The sequence below is a fragment of the Aulonocara sp. 'chitande type north' Nkhata Bay genome, linkage group LG9, assembly GCF_057382095.1.
Source record: "Aulonocara sp. 'chitande type north' Nkhata Bay isolate Kocher_YH1m ecotype deep benthic linkage group LG9, A_spYH_male_GT1.1, whole genome shotgun sequence".
In the NCBI taxonomy this organism is placed as follows: domain Eukaryota; kingdom Metazoa; phylum Chordata; class Actinopteri; order Cichliformes; family Cichlidae; genus Aulonocara; species Aulonocara sp. 'chitande type north' Nkhata Bay.
In genome coordinates, this window is record NC_141352.1 from 29,431,974 (window position 1) to 29,450,318 (window position 18,345).

The window sequence follows — 18,345 nt, forward strand, 5'->3', positions numbered from 1 at the left end:
TGTTTGTATCTGTGTGTGCCTGTATGTCTGTGTCTATATGTCAGGTTGGGTATCAGACGCCACCTCTCTGGGGACATCTCAGGCCCTCCAAGGTTTGGAGGCCTATCTCCCCCCACCACCACTTCCCCTGCCAGTGGCAGATGCCCTCAGACATCGGTGTGTTGGTGGTTCTTTGTGTCTGGGGATGGGCGTCCAGGTACACGCCGGCTCACTCCTTGGCGGCCGCTTATCGGGGCCTGGAGCCTGGGGCTCGCTCGGGCCACTTCGGAGGCGGGGTGCCCCCGGCCTCTCGGCCTGGGGCTCGGTCACTCAGGCACGGCTGGCTGCCGGCGGAGCTCACGGGCGCGTCACTGCAACCCCCCCTGGCTTCTGCTCCGCGGCTGCTGAGTGAGTCCTCATCTGGGACTCTCCTCAGCTCTTTCTGGGACAGTGGCGCGGCTGCCCCTCTGTTGGTCTTCCTTGGTCTCTTGTGTTCTGGGGGCCTCTGGATGTCTGGAGTTTTGATCTCCTCCATACCTGCTTCATGCCCTGGAGGACGGGGCTGTGCCCCCCCCCCCAACACCCTCTAGCAGATCATTACATGAAGGAACCTTTTAAAAAAACAAGCGCGTCCATGCTCACAGGTGTACACACAGGTGATCACACCCACAAACTACACCCTTTTTGGCTCCTACCTCAAAGCACACTGTGTTCTGTTGATCTTATGTGCTGCACAATAATGTTTAATATTTAGTATTTACTGTCATATTCCCATATATCATTGTGATGTTGTTTATTCTATTACTCTTGTTCTCTTCTGCTTGTTTTCTTTTTTCTTTCTCAACAGGTGATCCAGGTGATTGATATATGCATTTTTTCTTCTTTTTCTGCCCATTCTGTTGGTTTTTGTTTTTTGCCCTTCTCCCCCGTCCCTCTTCTCAGCTGTTTCTCTTTCCCTCTTTCTTTCTCCCCTTCTTTCCTCCAGTCAAGTCTGTCCCATATTCAGCAAGTGAAAATAAAATAAACAATAAAAGGTGAATCAAATGGACCACTATGGCAAGGCTGGGATGGTCAATTTGGTAAAGTAAATCCGTTGGGCATCTTTCTTTGCCTTTAGACAATAATTCTGATGGCAAAAGAGCCAAAAGGGACAGGCAAAAAAACAACAACATAAGGACGGAACAGGCAGACGAGACACAAAGACATAACAGGGACACACAAAGGTGAGGGAGACTTAAACCCAGAGGACACAACAAACACACACTGAAGACACGATGCTACAAACATAGTGGGGAGACACAGACATGAGAGTAACCTAAATAGATAAAACTAAACAGGGAAACAGAGAACACAACCATAGAACTAACTGAAGGTTTAAGTCTCTACTATACAAACCAGAACATAATACAAACGGGCATAAAACTCAAAATACCGGCCCGTGACAAAAACGAGCTTTCTTCATTTCTTTCATTTGTAACTGATGGTGAGTAGTATTTCTAGTACATTAAAGCACATCCACAGTGTTTCGTACGTCTCTTTATTTTTTTTATTCTAATTTGAATTGATATTACAGCACTAGTGTTTTTTTTTTTTTTAAAAAACAAACGATGGAAAACATGAGATGAAACGCAAATTCACATTTGAAGTGTGTATCTGGATTAACTTTTTTATTGCTGTATAATAATCGACACGACGTTTGCAAATGGTGGTAGATTTTCCCTTTCTGGGTCCTTGTCCATTAGGTTCCTCTTGTGTCTCAATCCTCTGTGTCCCTCTTTGTGTGACCGTTTTTATACGTTTGTGAGTTTGTGTGTGCGTGTGTGATTGTTGTTGTTTGCTTGACAAAGGCAAAGTGTGCTTTGCAATATTACACACAGTAAAGCAGCCCAGAGTTCAAAGTTCAAAGTTTGTATTTCTTCATAAAAGTTCAAAATAAAATATTTACTACACATTTCAGCCAGTGTCAGTCTCTGTTTCACTCTCTAACTGTGGCTTAAGTACATAAAACATTCAAGAATCTGATAGATTAATAATATCAGACAGAATGTGTTCCCAGCACTCGATATCTCCCATTTGTGGTCTACTTCTCCTAGTTTTACATATCAACTGACATTATTGTCTACATCACCAGCACTATAGAAGTGAGTGGGCTATTATACCATAGTGCATGTTAAGGTAAATACTGCACAAAAAGTAAGTAGCATCTTGTATGAGATGATTAGGGTAAGCAGTAATGTGTATGTGAGCCTAAAGAAAAGGAATTTAAATACACCAGTACCAGCTTCAGATCATATTGTATATTATATGTTTATACTTCTTTTAATATGTCATCTGTCATGTTTATATGCAGTGACAATTGTACATGTGGAGTTGTGCTCATATTTGGTTTTTACATTCAGTGTATCATTTGTAAAATGTTGATATTTCTTTCTTTTATTATTGTCTTGTTTGTTTGCACATGCTTGTAAATACAGCAAATATTTACAACCTTTGTTTTTTGAAGAATGTTTATGTTTGTGGGGATGAAGCTATCTGGCAACATGAACCTCATCTTCATGCCCATCATGTGGCTATGGTACAGGATTTAGGTTTAATGTGATGCATATGCAGGTTACAGCCGGGGAATGGCAGTAAGCTGTGGAGTGATTTGGCATGTTCGAGTACTGTTACTCTAAATTCTCTCACATATAACATGATAAAGCCCTCTTACCCAATGTCATGGAGTTTCACAGGTACACAGAGTCAACACTAAGTCACATCAAAGAAGCCAATGATGGTGAAATGGGAAGTTGATGGTGTCATTATACATATCCAGGAATATGTGGCTGAGGATAGTTGTCATGAAAGGTGTAGGAACATACCCCACTACCAACTCAGTGTCAAAAGAGTTATGTTGGGAAAAAAGAGTGTTCAGATTTGCAGCTCCTTCCTCTTGAAATCAGCTGAAATCAACAAAAACTGAATGAGCTGATCTCACTTAATAGACTTAAGGAGATTTTCAACTTGAATGACTTGGATGCAGCTATTTCAGCCTGCAAATGTTTGACCTGAATATTATTATGTTTTTTTCTGTCATTAGACACTTTTCATCACTTTTCATCATGTTCAAGTTTTCCTTCTTTATAGATTCTGAAGTTTTGGTTGTTTTAGTTTCTAATTTTTATGGCCTGTATTTAATGTACTTAATGTATGTATTTGTTTGTTTGTGTATATGTTACCAGTTTATGCAGCTTTATTGATTGTTTTGCTTGAGGTTTTTTAATCTGATGAGTTTTAATTTCCATAGTAAAATAAAATAAATAGGTGCATTAAAAAAACAAAACAAAAAAAACTTTCAAGCTGAGACGCAGACGCTTCCTGTAAGGTGGAATAAAGATGAAGTGAGATGGCTCACACAGTAAACTTTATTATCCAGCTGCTGTGGATTAACACATCAGCAGAATTTATTTGTTAATTATATTCATAGAGAGAATTAATTGGCTGAGATTTTTGGAAAGTTGTTATTATATCTCTACCAAATGTCTTTATAGGGTTCATATAACACCACATGGGCTTGTCCAGGAGCTGAACCCGGGAGCTTGCACACCCAATCATTACCCAGACCAACAAGCCACAGAAACAATGCAGTTTTAGCAATGTTGAATGTTGGAGCAAATACATGAAACACGACAGAAGAATGTATGAAAGAATATCTTGAAAGCCGATGCTAGCTAAATGTCCTGCAGCTGTGTGTGAGGCATTCAAGGAACTTATGTGGCGAGAAAACTGTCTCAAAAGAGTGACAGATGCCTACAGTATGATAAACACACAAAAACAACTGACCACACAAACTTTCTGATCAGAAGGAGGCTTGTGAAAAATCTCAAGCTACAAGTTGAAGGAGCCATTTCAGTCGTTCAAGATAAAATGCCACATTTGTTAATTACAGAGTTCAGGACTGTTACATGTTACATTGTTACAAATAATTGGAGCCATAAATAAAAGACTAAAGAGACAAATGGGAATGTGGTTGCAATCCAAAGTCAGAGTAAGATTTTTTTCATTTTCGCAGTCTTTTATTTACAGTCTGTTTCTTCTGGTGGTAAACCTGTTTCACATGTTTGGACCACATTTTAGGCCTACATAGCTGCTGGTTGCAGCTATGTATGTTGTTTGCAGCAATGCTGCGAAGAACATCTTAAAAATACTAAATTCTTCATTGATTTGAGCTGTGGGGTTTGCTACACGTGGCAGAAAATTAAAGAGTAAACAGTGAAAGCCACAAACCCAAGTCACGAGATCCTTGAATTCCATTTTTAATCTGAACAGAAACTTCCAAGGGTCTGTGGACAATGGATGACCATCCAGTCCAGCAGGTGGTGATAATGTACCTTAAAGCGCTGACCGCCAAAAAGAAGAAGAAGACGACGAACACGACAACGACGAAGAAGAAGCCACAGAGTTCCCGTTTCATTGCTGTTTGTTTCTCAGTTTTTCCCTCTCCCATCTAAAAGTAAGTGCCAAGGTAAGTTTGATCTGAGTTCAGTCAGTCTTGAGCTTTATGAAGTTTTCTGAATGAAGTTTTCTGCTCCTCTCTGTGAGAGCGGGCGGGAGAAGACCGTTAAAGGCGAGGCTCTAGAGTGTAGCTAAACAGCTGGGTATGTGTATAAGTGTGCAAAACAATAGATTAGAAGTGAGCCACGAGTATAGTATGGTCACGCTTTGTGAATTGTTTTTGTCACTACTGATCACGCGCTCAACACACACTCTACACGTGCTTGCATCGCACACGCGCACTCTCAAGTATCAGTATTGTACAATTCAGCTGGACTGGCCATCGGACATACCGAGCATTTCTTTGTTTATCGCCCACTTTGCCCCAGAAAGAGGAAAACAGCGTATGTTGGCGGAAAAGTGCTATAATGAAATCCATTTATTTATATTAAAACACAGCTGCCTTAATCTTATTGGCGCAAAGTTGTGTCTGCCCACTGGGCACAGGGTTCGCTGGAAAAGCTTGAAAAGGGACCTTGAAAGTGCTTAGAAAGTGCTTGAATTTGACCCTGAAAAAGGCGTACGAACCCTGTGGGCATTTGATTCTAATAACAGGCCTCAGTCTCTCCTGGTACTGCTGTGCCATACTGCTAAATTTGGTATTGGTGCTTAAACCTTTTGTGTTTGTTTCAAACAAGTTGCCCTCTTGGGGAAGCTAAAGTTTGTTCTTTGTGCTGTCAGATGACCATATGAGACACTTTGACTCTTCAGTGCAGTGTGGAGCCTAACAAAGATCTGTTTTGTGTCCCAGCTGATCAGCAGGAGGAGAAGAGTCTGACGGAGCAGCAGAGGAACATTTTCAGCCATCTGGACTCAGCTGAGTCACTACAGAGGAAACAATGAGCTCAACACAGAAGGTGACAGATACTAGTGATAACTAATACTCCATTAAAAGCTGAAGTACTGATATATATTTTACGCAAAACTTATTGATCCTTGTGCTATATTAATGTAATGTAATGTTTTAATAATGTAATAATACAATGCCTACACTGTAGAGGGTGACTTTGCCTCTAAACAGGAACATGAGCAGGGAAGAGGTTAAAGTGGGATTGAGCAGGTGGGAACCCTAAAATCAGCTGTAGTGGCTCAGCGTGGGGAAAAGAATCACAGCTCACAATAATTTCTGTTGAGAGCTCCAGTAGATTTTCTTAAAGTACAGGCTGTGATCAGCTGACCTGCTGCTCTCTGTGGATGTACACAACTGAATTCAACCAGATGTCAGCAGATGTTTCATGAGCTGTCCTGGCTGGTTTCCATCCTCTACACTGACAGTACACTGTCTTTATATTAGACACTATACTGTTGGTATGAAGGTGGAACTCAGTGAATGAATGTCAGCATCATGAGCTTCAGTTTAAATGAATCTCTGCTACACTTGATGTAATCTAACTGTGACATGAGCACCACAGTCACTGTGCACCAGTCACACACTGTTCTTTACTTTAAATCCATCACAGTTCAGCAAACGAACCTGTTTATCCTGCACTAACCTGCAGAGGATCTTCATGCAGTCTTTAAATAACACAGTTAGTCTGCCTCAGATTGTTTTGCAACAAGTTTTACAACCTGAAAAAACAATGTCACATGTACAGACATGTATATTAATCAAATCCCACTGAGCAGTCCTTACCTTTAAACCTAACCCCCCTCTTCCTCTCCTGTCCTGTGTGTCGACCTTGTTCTCATTCGACAGCGTAACTGTCACGGTCCTGGGTCTCCTGACCCAGCGTTTTTAGTTCTTTGTGATTTTCGTATTATTGTACTTGTGTGTGATTTATTCTATGGCTCCTAGTTTTGATCCCTTGCCCTTCATGTCTCCCTGTGTGCCCCTCTGTGTATCTGTGAGCCCTCGTCTCTCCTTATGTTTTATTCCATGCTTCCCCTGCCCATTATGTCTAAGTTCTCCCCGTGCTCTCTCTTCCCCCTGTGTGCCCTCTATGTATTTATGAGCCCTCGTCCCCTTTCGTGTTTATTCCGTGTCTCCCCTGCCCGTTACGTTGGTGTTCTACTCGTGCTCTCTCTCCTCTGTACTTCCTGTTTCACCTCTCCCGTCAGTGTTCAGTTCACCCCGCCCTGTCTCGTTATGATTATCAGTGTCACCTGTGTTCCCCGTGTGTTCCCACTCCCCTCGTTAACCCTCTGTGTATTTCTGTCTGCGTCTCCCTCTGTTCGGTGTGACGTCGTCCCTCATGCCGTGTGTGGATCTCCCTGTGTCTCTCTGTGAGTTCTTAGTTTCCAAGTTTAGTTTAGTTTGTATATTTGTTCTGCCAGCGAATAAAGCTGAGTTTTGAGTTCATTTCCTCGTGCCTGTGAGTCCTGCATTTTGGGTCCTACTCCTGCCTGCCGCACGGCGATTCATGACAGTACGACGTCACCAGTAATGGATCCAGCGGACTCACCGTGGAAGCGCAGCTCCCGTTTTGACGGGACTCGGCTAGTGCTTGGAGGGCCTCCGTGCTGCCGCTCCTCACTAGCTGCTTACCCTTCGGTCCACTCACCTGCTTCCTCTCCGCGGACGCCCAGGTCTCGCAGAAAACGCTCCAGCCGGTCCCGGGAGGATTACTACGAGCCTGCAAGCAATCAGCTCACGCCTGCACAAGCCTTTTACAAGATGTTAGGGATTATTATCGTGCCGCCTGACTCACCCAGCATTTCCACATCACAGCAGGAGCAGCCACAGCAGAGTCCTCCCTCGTCACATTCCGCCAGCGCCGCTCCCTCTTCAACAGGGAGGCAGCGAACACGCAGCCGGCACTCACAGCTCCAGCAGGAGCCTGGGATTCAGCTCAAACAACCGCCTAGGGTGAGTGACAGAGTCTCCCTTCATTCGCCTTTTTTGTCAAGGGATAGACAGACTGTTTCCCCCAAAGCTGCGAACGCCAGCTACATGAACACTACAGCTCGTGTTTCTCCGGTTCGGGAAAATAAGAGTTTTCGTTTTGAGAATGACTATTTTCCCATTGGTTCAGAAGACTGTGCGCCTGATGTTTTTTCAGATCCAGGAGTTAAGACTGTTCCGTCTGGATCTGTTTATTCTGGAGCTATGTTTATTCAGTCAGCTGCCCGTCCGCTTTCAGCTCAGTCCCCTGCTCAGCAGCCGTCTGTAGCTCAGTGTCCTGTGTTTCCTGCTCAGAAGCCGCCTGTAGCCCAGACACCAACTCCACCACCATTTTCGCCTCAAGCTCAGTTAGCCGCCCGGCCTCAAGCTCAGTTAGCCGCCCGGCCTCAAGCTCTGTTAGCCGCCCGGCCCGAAGCTCTGTTAGCCGCCCGGCCCGAAGCTCTGTTAGCCGCCCGGCCCGAAGCTCAGTCGCCACCTCCACCACATTCAGCCTCGCTTCCCATAGCACAGTCACATCCACAGCCTGACTTACTACAAACCTTATTTCAATCCTTAGCCCAGTCAATAGCTCAGTTGGTAGAGGAATCATCAGCCTTATCGACAGCTCAGTTAGCTCCCTCGCAGCCCTTCACAGCTCAGTTAGCTCCCTCGCAGCCACCCTCAGTGCAGTCAGCTCCCTCGCAGCCACCCTCAGTGCAGTCTCCAGTGTCCCCAGTGCAGTCTCCAGTGTCCCCAGTGCAGTCTCCAGTGTCCCCAGTGCAGTCTCCAGTGTCCCCAGTGCAGTCCCCAGTGCAGTCCCCAGTGCAGTCCCCAGTGCAGTCCCCAGTGCAGTCTCCAGTGCAGTCCCCAGTGCAGTCCCCCACTCAACCACCAGCACCACAACCATCACTACCTCTAGTTCATTCCCCTGTGAAGTCATTAACTTCTCCACCACCTACTCCACTCTCACCACCACCGTTACTACAGACATCAGTTCAGTCCCCTGTGCAGTCATTTACTTCTCCACCGTTAGCAGCTCAGGTCCCCGTGTGTCCAGCAGCTCAGGTCCCCGTGTGTCCAGCAGCTCAGGTCCCCGTGTGTCCAGCAGCTCAGTCCCCGATAGCAATACGGTCTTCTGTTCGGCTTAACATTCAGCCAGGGGTCCCAAACCTCTCTGGCTCTACATCAGCTCCTGCTGGAAGCTCGGATGAGCTCATCCAGGACTCCGTGGCTCCCACGCCGCCATCTACCTCGTCCGCTGGGGGTTCCAGTGAGCCCGGCCAGCACCTCCTCGTCTCCGCTGGAGGGTCCGAGGGGCCCGTTCAGCCTCCTGTCTCCGCTGGAGGGTCCGAGGGGCCCGTTCAGCCTCCTGTCTCCGCTGGAGGGTCCGAGGGGCCCGTTCAGCCTCCTGTCTCCGCTGGAGGGTCCGAGGGGCCCGTTCAGCCTCCTGTCTCCGCTGGAGGGTCCGAGGGGCCCGTTCAGCCTCACGCCGCATCAGCTGGAGGGCCCGAGGAGCCTTTCCAGCCGCCATCTGCGGCCGCCTCGTCATCGCCTGGCCCGGCTACATCCGCCTGTGCTTCTGCTACGCCTGGGCCAGCCTCTGCAACCTCGCCCGGCCCGGCCTCAGCCTCTGCAACCTCCTCAGAGCCTCCGTCTGCTGCAGCCTCCTCAGAGCCTCCGTCTGCTGCAGCCTCCTCAGAGCCTCCGTCTGCTGCGGCCTCAGCCTGTGCTTCGCCTGGTCCCGCCTTGACTGGTCCCGTCCCGACTGGTCCTGTGCCCACCGGGCCTCGGCCAGTACGCCTGACACTGGAGAGCCGCCGCCGCTGCCTTCCGCGCGGCCGGCCCCCTGAACTGCACCGTCATCGCCTGAGTGGCCGCCGTCGCCTTCCGCACGGCCGGCCCCCGGACCGCCTTCGCCTGAGTGGCCGCCGTCGCCTTCCGCACGGTCGGCCCCCGGACCAGCGCTGTCATCGTCGCCGCCGCCTCCCGCGCGGTCGGCCTCCTGAACTGCTCCGTCGTCTCCTTCGTCGCCGCCGTTGCCTTGCGCACGGCCGGCCTCCTGAACTGTTTCCACGTCGCCGCCGTTGCCTTGCGCACGGCCGGCCTCCTGAACTGTTTCCGCGTCGCCGCCGTTGCCTTGCGCACGGCCGGCCTCCTGAACTGTTTCCACGTCTCCGCCGTTGCCTTGCGCATGGTCGGCCCCCTGAACTGCTCTGTGTTTGAGTTATTTTCTTGGGCTCCGGTGTTTGCTGTGCTCTTCTTTTGTTTTCTGTTCCGAGCCCTCCGTCCTGGGCCCCCGCCGCCCGCCCTGGGTTGTTTTCTGTTTGGTTTTGTTTTTCTGTGTTTGGGCTGTCTGGAGCCAGCCCTTGAGGGGGGGGTACTGTCACGGTCCTGGGTCTCCTGACCCAGCGTTTTTAGTTCTTTGTGATTTTCGTATTATTGTACTTGTGTGTGATTTATTCTATGGCTCCTAGTTTTGATCCCTTGCCCTTCATGTCTCCCTGTGTGCCCCTCTGTGTATCTGTGAGCCCTCGTCTCTCCTTATGTTTTATTCCATGCTTCCCCTGCCCATTATGTCTAAGTTCTCCCCGTGCTCTCTCTTCCCCCTGTGTGCCCTCTATGTATTTATGAGCCCTCGTCCCCTTTCGTGTTTATTCCGTGTCTCCCCTGCCCGTTACGTTGGTGTTCTACTCGTGCTCTCTCTCCTCTGTACTTCCTGTTTCACCTCTCCCGTCAGTGTTCAGTTCACCCCGCCCTGTCTCGTTATGATTATCAGTGTCACCTGTGTTCCCCGTGTGTTCCCACTCCCCTCGTTAACCCTCTGTGTATTTCTGTCTGCGTCTCCCTCTGTTCGGTGTGACGTCGTCCCTCATGCCGTGTGTGGATCTCCCTGTGTCTCTCTGTGAGTTCTTAGTTTCCAAGTTTAGTTTAGTTTGTATATTTGTTCTGCCAGCGAATAAAGCTGAGTTTTGAGTTCATTTCCTCGTGCCTGTGAGTCCTGCATTTTGGGTCCTACTCCTGCCTGCCGCACGGCGATTCATGACAGTACGACGTCACCAGTAATGGATCCAGCGGACTCACCGTGGAAGCGCAGCTCCCGTTTTGACGGGACTCGGCTAGTGCTTGGAGGGCCTCCGTGCTGCCGCTCCTCACTAGCTGCTTACCCTTCGGTCCACTCACCTGCTTCCTCTCCGCGGACGCCCAGGTCTCGCAGAAAACGCTCCAGCCGGTCCCGGGAGGATTACTACGAGCCTGCAAGCAATCAGCTCACGCCTGCACAAGCCTTTTACAAGATGTTAGGGATTATTATCGTGCCGCCTGACTCACCCAGCATTTCCACATCACAGCAGGAGCAGCCACAGCAGAGTCCTCCCTCGTCACATTCCGCCAGCGCCGCTCCCTCTTCAACAGGGAGGCAGCGAACACGCAGCCGGCACTCACAGCTCCAGCAGGAGCCTGGGATTCAGCTCAAACAACCGCCTAGGGTGAGTGACAGAGTCTCCCTTCATTCGCCTTTTTTGTCAAGGGATAGACAGACTGTTTCCCCCAAAGCTGCGAACGCCAGCTACATGAACACTACAGCTCGTGTTTCTCCGGTTCGGGAAAATAAGAGTTTTCGTTTTGAGAATGACTATTTTCCCATTGGTTCAGAAGACTGTGCGCCTGATGTTTTTTCAGATCCAGGAGTTAAGACTGTTCCGTCTGGATCTGTTTATTCTGGAGCTATGTTTATTCAGTCAGCTGCCCGTCCGCTTTCAGCTCAGTCCCCTGCTCAGCAGCCGTCTGTAGCTCAGTGTCCTGTGTTTCCTGCTCAGAAGCCGCCTGTAGCCCAGACACCAACTCCACCACCATTTTCGCCTCAAGCTCAGTTAGCCGCCCGGCCTCAAGCTCCCACTCCCCTCGTTAACCCTCTGTGTATTTCTGTCTGCGTCTCCCTCTGTTCGGTGTGACGTCGTCCCTCATGCCGTGTGTGGATCTCCCTGTGTCTCTCTGTGAGTTCTTAGTTTCCAAGTTTAGTTTAGTTTGTATATTTGTTCTGCCAGCGAATAAAGCTGAGTTTTGAGTTCATTTCCTCGTGCCTGTGAGTCCTGCATTTTGGGTCCTACTCCTGCCTGCCGCACGGCGATTCATGACAGTAACATACCGACGATTTGTCACATCCCGAGGCGTTCCTCAGGCACGCAAAAGTTAACCTTCTGTATTCCTATGATATGCACCGGGTTGTGGATGGAAAGCAATAGATTGGCGCTGCCGGCAGTAATACACGTTCCAGCTGTGTATTCCAGCTATGACCATAACCTGATCCCTAACACAAGCACCACCTTAATCATGTTAGATAGTGTTTTCCAAAACGATTACAGTAAACGTACATGTGTAGATTCATTCCAAACGGTATAGGGATGTGTTGGGTGGCGGAAAGCGTAACATACTGAAGATTTGTCATCTAGCACAAGCATCAACAACCTTTAAAACCCAAAGAGCCATTTGGACCCAGTTTCTAAGGAAAAGGAAACACTGGGAGCCGTAAATACTTGTAAACATCTAAAAATAATTAAAAATATATATATATATATATTAGGGGTGCAACGATATTCGTATCGATATTGAACCGTTCGATACAGTGCTTTCGGTTCGGTACACATATGTATCGAACAATACAAAATTTGTAATTTATTTTATCAACTTTCCTTCTGACGATGCTGTCTGTGTTGAGCGCTCAGTGAATCTGCGTTCGACTACTCCGCCTAGGCTGCACTGTCGAGCGCAGATCCACTGAGCGCTCAACACAGACAGCATGTCAGAAGGAAGAGCGCAGGGCAAGCTAGCGAGACAGAAGTTAAGCTCTCCTTGCAACATGGACCTCCCCCACTCTCATTCAGATCTGGCGTTTGGAATTATTTTGGTTTTCATGTGACGTATGACCCTGAAGGTAAGCGAGTCATGGACTAAAGTAAAACAGTATGTTGGATGTGCCATGCAATGCTCAATTACATGGGTGGGAACTAGTGTGTTAGCGCAGTTAGCTCGTTAACGTGTTGGCCGTCTAGCCCCATGCACGGGGCGATCGGCGGTAGCTCGTTAACGGAGATTTGCCGTGTTGTGGCGTTAAGGTCATTTCAACGAGATTAACCTGAAAGCACTAGTGGGAACACAACGAATATGACTGCACATTTACGCCGACATCATCCTAGTGCAAAGACCAAAACAACAAGCATGCTACTAACTTTAGCCGAGTCATTTAGACAGCTGTTAGCACATGATTCTCCTTATGCTGCTGAGAATATAGCCCAGAAGAAGCGGTTAGTATAGCTTTTATTTTGGAAAGAGCCATTTCTCTGTAATAAACTCTCTTTTCCAAAGATGAGTGATTCCTCAATCAGATACAGGGCTCGCAATATCGCTAGCCCGACGTCCTGGGGCTAGCGATTTTTTTTCAGTCGGGCTACCAAAATCTATCTCTTCCCTGCCCGTCGGGCTATTGTAGGAAGGAAAAATATATGTCAATGCTTTTGCATTCTTTCAGAAATGTAGCTGGGTAATTATGTCATTGGCATCGGTGAGCCACTGTCAATATGTGACATATTGAAATCGCGTTTGAATTTGCGCTCGTTTTTTTGCTTTCACTTTGCAATCGCGCGAACTGTGTATAGAGAGCGACAGCACTGATCTGTGAGTGATGATAATTTGTGCACCAATTCCTCTGACATCGTCTTATTAATCGTTAGCTTACTACGCAAACATGACAAGTGAAATCTCCCGCAGCAAGCTTAAACATGTGAGAGGTTGATCGCGCAGAGAATCGCTGAGCTTATGTGAGTGCGTGTGTAAAAGCAGCAGGATATATATTTTAGTTCTGCTGAGCCAAATAAGACAGGTCAGGGTGAAGAAGTGACAGCCAAAGAAAAGCTTACCGCAAAACGGAGAAGTTATGACAAATCAGACTATAAGGCAAAAAGAAAGTGCAGCTTTATGGTTTCATGGACAAAAGAATTTCTGTGGCTGCAATATGACGAGCTAAATAACCAGGGCTGCACATAAGTGGTCCGCAGGTGCGCATTCGCTGTCAAAATAAAAAACACGCACAAGGGTTAGGGTTAAATTTTAAAACTGTACTTTTGAGTTAAAATATATATTTATAATTTTAATAAATGACAAATTAAAAAGGCATGAACATTTTTTTTGTATCGAAAAAATATCGAACCGTGACACCAAAGTATCGAACCGAACCGTGAATTTTGTGTATCGTTGCACCCCTTATATATACTGACCAACCTGTGCACTGCCTGGATTGATTACAAGAAGGCCTATGACTCAATGCCCCACAGCTGTATACTGGAATGCCTAGAATTGTACAAGATCAATGGGACCCTAAGAGCCTTCATCAGGAACTCAATGGGGATGTGGCGTACAACACTAGAGGCCAACTCCAAGCCCATAGCACAAGTCACCATCAAGTGCGGGATCTACCAAGGAGATGCTCTGTCCCCACTGCTGTTCTGCATAGGCCTGAACCCCCTCAGTGAGATCATTAACAAGACTGGCTACGGATACCGACTACGGAACGGAGCAGTTGTCAGCCGCCTCCTGTACATGGATGACATCAAGCTGTATGCCAAGAGTGAACGAGACATCGATTCACTGATCCACACTACCAGGCTATACAGCAATTACATTGGAATGTCGTTCGGACTGGAGAAGTGTAGTCGGGTGGTAACAAAGAGAGGGAAGGTAGTCAGAACTGAGGGGATTGAACTACCAGAAGGCAACATTGCAGACATAGAGGACAGTTACAAGTACCTGGGGATCCCACAGGCGAATGGGAACCATGAAGAGGCCGCTAGAAAAGCTGCAACCACCAAGTACCTGCAGAGGGTCAGGCAAGTCCTGAGGAGTCAGCTGAATGGTAAGAACAAGATCTGGGCCATCAACACGTACGCCCTGCCCGTGATCAGGTACCCTGCTGGGGTAATAGGCTGGCCAAAGGAGGAGATAGAAGCCACTGACATCAAGACAAGAAAGCTCCTTACCATGCATGGAGGGTTTCACCCCAAGTCCAGCACCCTGAGGCTGTACGCTAAGCGGAAGGAAGGGGGCCGGGGACTGGTGAGTGTCAGCACCACAGTCCAGGATGAGACAAGGAACATCCAAGAATACATTGGGAAGATGGCCCCAACTGACCGAGTGCTCAGTGAATACCTCAGGCAGCAGAAACCCAAGAAAGAGGAGGGAGACGAGGAACCATCATGGAAGGACAGGCCCCTGCACGGTATGTACCACCGGCAGATAGAGGAGGTGGCTGATATCCAGAAATCCTACCAGTGGCTGGACAAAGCTGGACTGAAAGACAGCACAGAGGCACTAATCATGGCAGCACAAGAACAAGCTCTGAGCACAAGATCCATAGAGGCTGGGGTCTATCACACCAGGCAAGACCCCAGGTGCGGGCTGTGTAAAGATGCCCCAGAGACAATCCAGCACATAACAGCAGGGTGCAAGATGCTAGCAGGCAAGGCATACATGGAACGCCATAACCAAGTGACCGGCATAGTGTACAGGAACATCTGTGCGGAGTATAACCTGGAAGTCCCGAGGTCAAAATGGGAGATGCCCCCAAGGGTGGTGGAGAATGACCGAGCTAAGATCCTGTGGGACTTCCAGATACAGACGGACAAAATGGTGGTGGCTAACCAACCGGACATAGTGGTGGTAGACAAACAGAAGAAGGCGGCCGTAGTGATCGATGTAGCGGTTCCGAATGACAGCAATATCAGGAAGAAGGAACACGAGAAGCTGGAGAAATACCAAGGGCTCAGAGAAGAGCTCGAGAGGATGTGGAGGGTGAAGGTAACGGTGGTCCCCGTGGTAATCGGAGCACTAGGTGCGGTGACTCCCAAGCTAGGCGAGTGGCTCCAGCAGATCCCGGGAACAACATCGGAAATCTCTGTCCAGAAGAGCGCAGTCCTGGGAACAGCTAAGATACTGCGCAGGACCCTCAAGCTCCCAGGCCTCTGGTAGAGGACCCGAGCTTGAAGGATAAACCGCCCGCAGGGGCGTGCTGGGTGTTTTCATTTCTTTCTTTTTTTTTTTTAAATGTATGTGTGTATATATATGTGTATATGTAAAAATCAGGGAACAACAATAGGAAATATAAAAAAGTATAGACCTGGTAAATATTTATATATGTATACATTTTTATATATCTGTGTACAATCAGGAGGGATGGGCATGATTTTAGTGTTTTTAAAAAGTCATGAATTATTTTTAACAGCAGGTTGGATGTAATGTGTTAGAACTACCAGCAGGTGGGGATAAGAGACCTTTAAGGTGTTTGGTGCCACACTCCACCTTCAGGTCTAAAACTAGTGTTAATGGAGGGAGTTTGAAGGTTGAGTTTGTTCCACGACTGCATTTCACTCACTGCCTCTGTTTGTATCTCTGTCACTGCAGGACCAACATGGAGCGAGAAGTCAGCGCTCTCAGGAGGCCGACAAACCTCACAGAAGAAAGAGAGAGAAAACACACACCTGTGACGAGTGTGGGAAGGATTTTGCTAGGAAGAATGAACTAAAACGTCATCAGGTCATCCACACTGGAGAGAGACCGTTCAGCTGTGACTTGTGTGGAAAGTCTTTTTCCACGAAGGGTCACCTAAAACAACACCAACTCATCCACAGTGGAGTTAAAGCGTACAGCTGTGATCAGTGTGGCAGAGATTTTACTCGCAGTAGCCACTTACAGAGTCATCTAGTTATCCACTCTGGAATTAAGGCGTACAGCTGTGATCAGTGTGGCAGAGCTTTTACTCACAGTAGCAGCTTACAGAGGCATCTAGTTACCCACTCTGGAATTAAGGCATACAGCTGTGACATCTGTGGCCAAACTTTCAGCCGGATAGATAGCCGAAATATACATCTACGCATTCACACCAGACATGATGTGTACTGCTGTGAACAGTGTGGCAAAGAGTTTGCTACAGACACACAGTTAAAACAACACATGTTTACCCACACTGAGGGACGACCTTATAAATGTGACCTGTGTGAGAAGACTTTTAAAGCTCCACGTAACCTGAGAGAACACCAACAGATCCACACCAGAAAGAGACTCTACAAGTGCAGTTACTGTGAGGTATGTATTTATATTGTTATCTTGTCATTTTAGCCTGACTGTTTGGAACAACTCTGCTCATTAAACTGTGTTAGCATGTTAGCAATTCTACTGCATGGAAAAGCAGCTCTGAGTGATTATTCAGATTTTCATGTCAGTTATGATTTTAGTATTACTGTAGTATTATGGTGGTAGTATTGTAGTTATTGCAGCCCAGTAAACTGAGTGTGTTAACTGAAACAGTCAAATGTAATTGGACGTCTGCAGAGATGCTCTTTATTTCAGGCGACGTTCAGGATAAAAATGTTGAAGGACTGACTTACACTGTCTTTGTGTCTTTGTTTAGAAGCAGAGCGACACAGATGGATCCAGTTCTCAACCCTGTCATCACTGTGGTGGTGGGAAAGACTTTCGTTGTGACCTCTGCGGAAAAACATTCAGTTGGCAAGTTGCCCTAAAAAGACATCAACGTAGACACACTGGAGACAAACTGAAATACTGCAAAGAATGTGGGAGAAGCTTCACCACATCAGGTGACTTAAAACGACATGAACTGATTCACAGTGGGGTTAAAAAGCACCTCTGTGATCAGTGTGGGTCATCCTTCACCACTGCATGGGAGCTTAAAACACACAAACGAGTCCACACAGGAGAGAAACTATACAAGTGCAGACACTGTGACAAAAGCTTCTTACAATCAGGTCATTGTAACAATCATGAACGTACACACGTGGAAGGAAACTACAGCTGTGACCAGTGTGACAAGAGCTTCAGGAATCTCAGTTCATACTCCAAACACAAACGATCCCACGTTACTAATAAACTGTTTCACTGTTACCAATGTGCCCAAACATTCACCTCATTGTCTGCTCTGTGCAAACATCAGCGTGATCACTCAGGGCTGAAATCACTCCCATCACTGGATCACAGTGAATCTGAAGAGACAGAAAGATCCTCTGGTTTCAGTGTCAGACTCAAAAAGCTTGAGATCAGGCTCCACAGAGTTCACATAGAATCTCCTGTAAAAATCTGATGAGGCAGCTGTGAATCAAACTCTTCCCCTAGTTCCATTTTAAGCTTTCAAAACTGTCCTACTGTAGTGTTCATGTCGAGTGGTTAGCTTTCTTTTCATCAGTTCGTTGAAAACTCTGTTTCCTATTATAAAGTATTTGTTTTAATGTATTTTGATACACAAATGTCTTCTTGTTCGGGTTCTTTATGTTATTGAATCTTGGAAATGTTAAATAAAAAATTCAAATGTTAAATAAAGAAAGATTTTAATGATAAAGACTTGAGCCATGATGTCATTTCCTGTATTTCAGAGTAAAAACTGAAGTGACAAATGGAAACATGTTTACAGTCACAGTTAGATGAACTGTTTTCAGTGTGTTACAAAATTAATATATTATTAGTGCTTATTTAGTGAATATTGTTACTTGTTTAAACAGGTACATGGAGTTGTTTGCAGTGAAAGTTATTTTTAAACACAGTCAATATTCCTTCTCCTCTACCTGATATCCTTGGAGCATTACGAAATGAGCCGTCAGAGGGTAACAGTCCAGAAATAATGCTAGACTCACCAACTCTCATCTGTGTCTCAGTCACAAAAAGGAGATCCAATCCATTGGAGGAAAAATAATTTATAATGAAGCTTTATTTGCTAAGGACCACGCATTTGTTAGAGCCATCTTCATTGGAGCTGGAGCCTGGGTAGAAGTTGTCGGTGAAGCCCAAGTTAATGGGAGCAAATTCAAAAAGTTTATTCCATGACTCCCACAATGCAAAAAACAGTGGTGAGCAGGGTTATGGACACCTAAGCCTACAACAGTAACCAGACAGGAGATAACAGGATCCAGGAGACGTCTTGGGATGTGGCGGAAAGGACCATAACCAGCTGGAGCGGC

General features: G+C 46.9%; 1 protein-coding gene across 3 annotated transcripts in view; it reads left to right on the top strand.

Annotated features, from left to right (window-relative positions):
- The first annotated feature begins 4,370 nt into the window (after positions 1–4,370).
- Positions 4,371–18,345, top strand: part of LOC147322338 (uncharacterized) — a 99,688-nt gene continuing 85,713 nt past the window's right edge. Inside the window, exons 1-4 of one of the 3 annotated variants that reach the window (XM_086306866.1) lie at positions 4,371–4,483; positions 5,264–5,369; positions 15,782–16,462; positions 16,788–16,974. In XM_086306866.1, the coding sequence (XP_086162992.1) occupies positions 5,352–5,369; positions 15,782–16,462; positions 16,788–16,974 (886 nt within the window). In that variant the 5' untranslated portion in view covers positions 4,371–4,483; positions 5,264–5,351. Of the gene's footprint in view, positions 4,484–5,263; positions 5,370–15,781; positions 16,463–16,787; positions 17,730–18,345 lie in introns of those variants that run through there. The other 2 variants (XM_086306864.1, XM_086306865.1) reach the window with 2 other exon arrangements.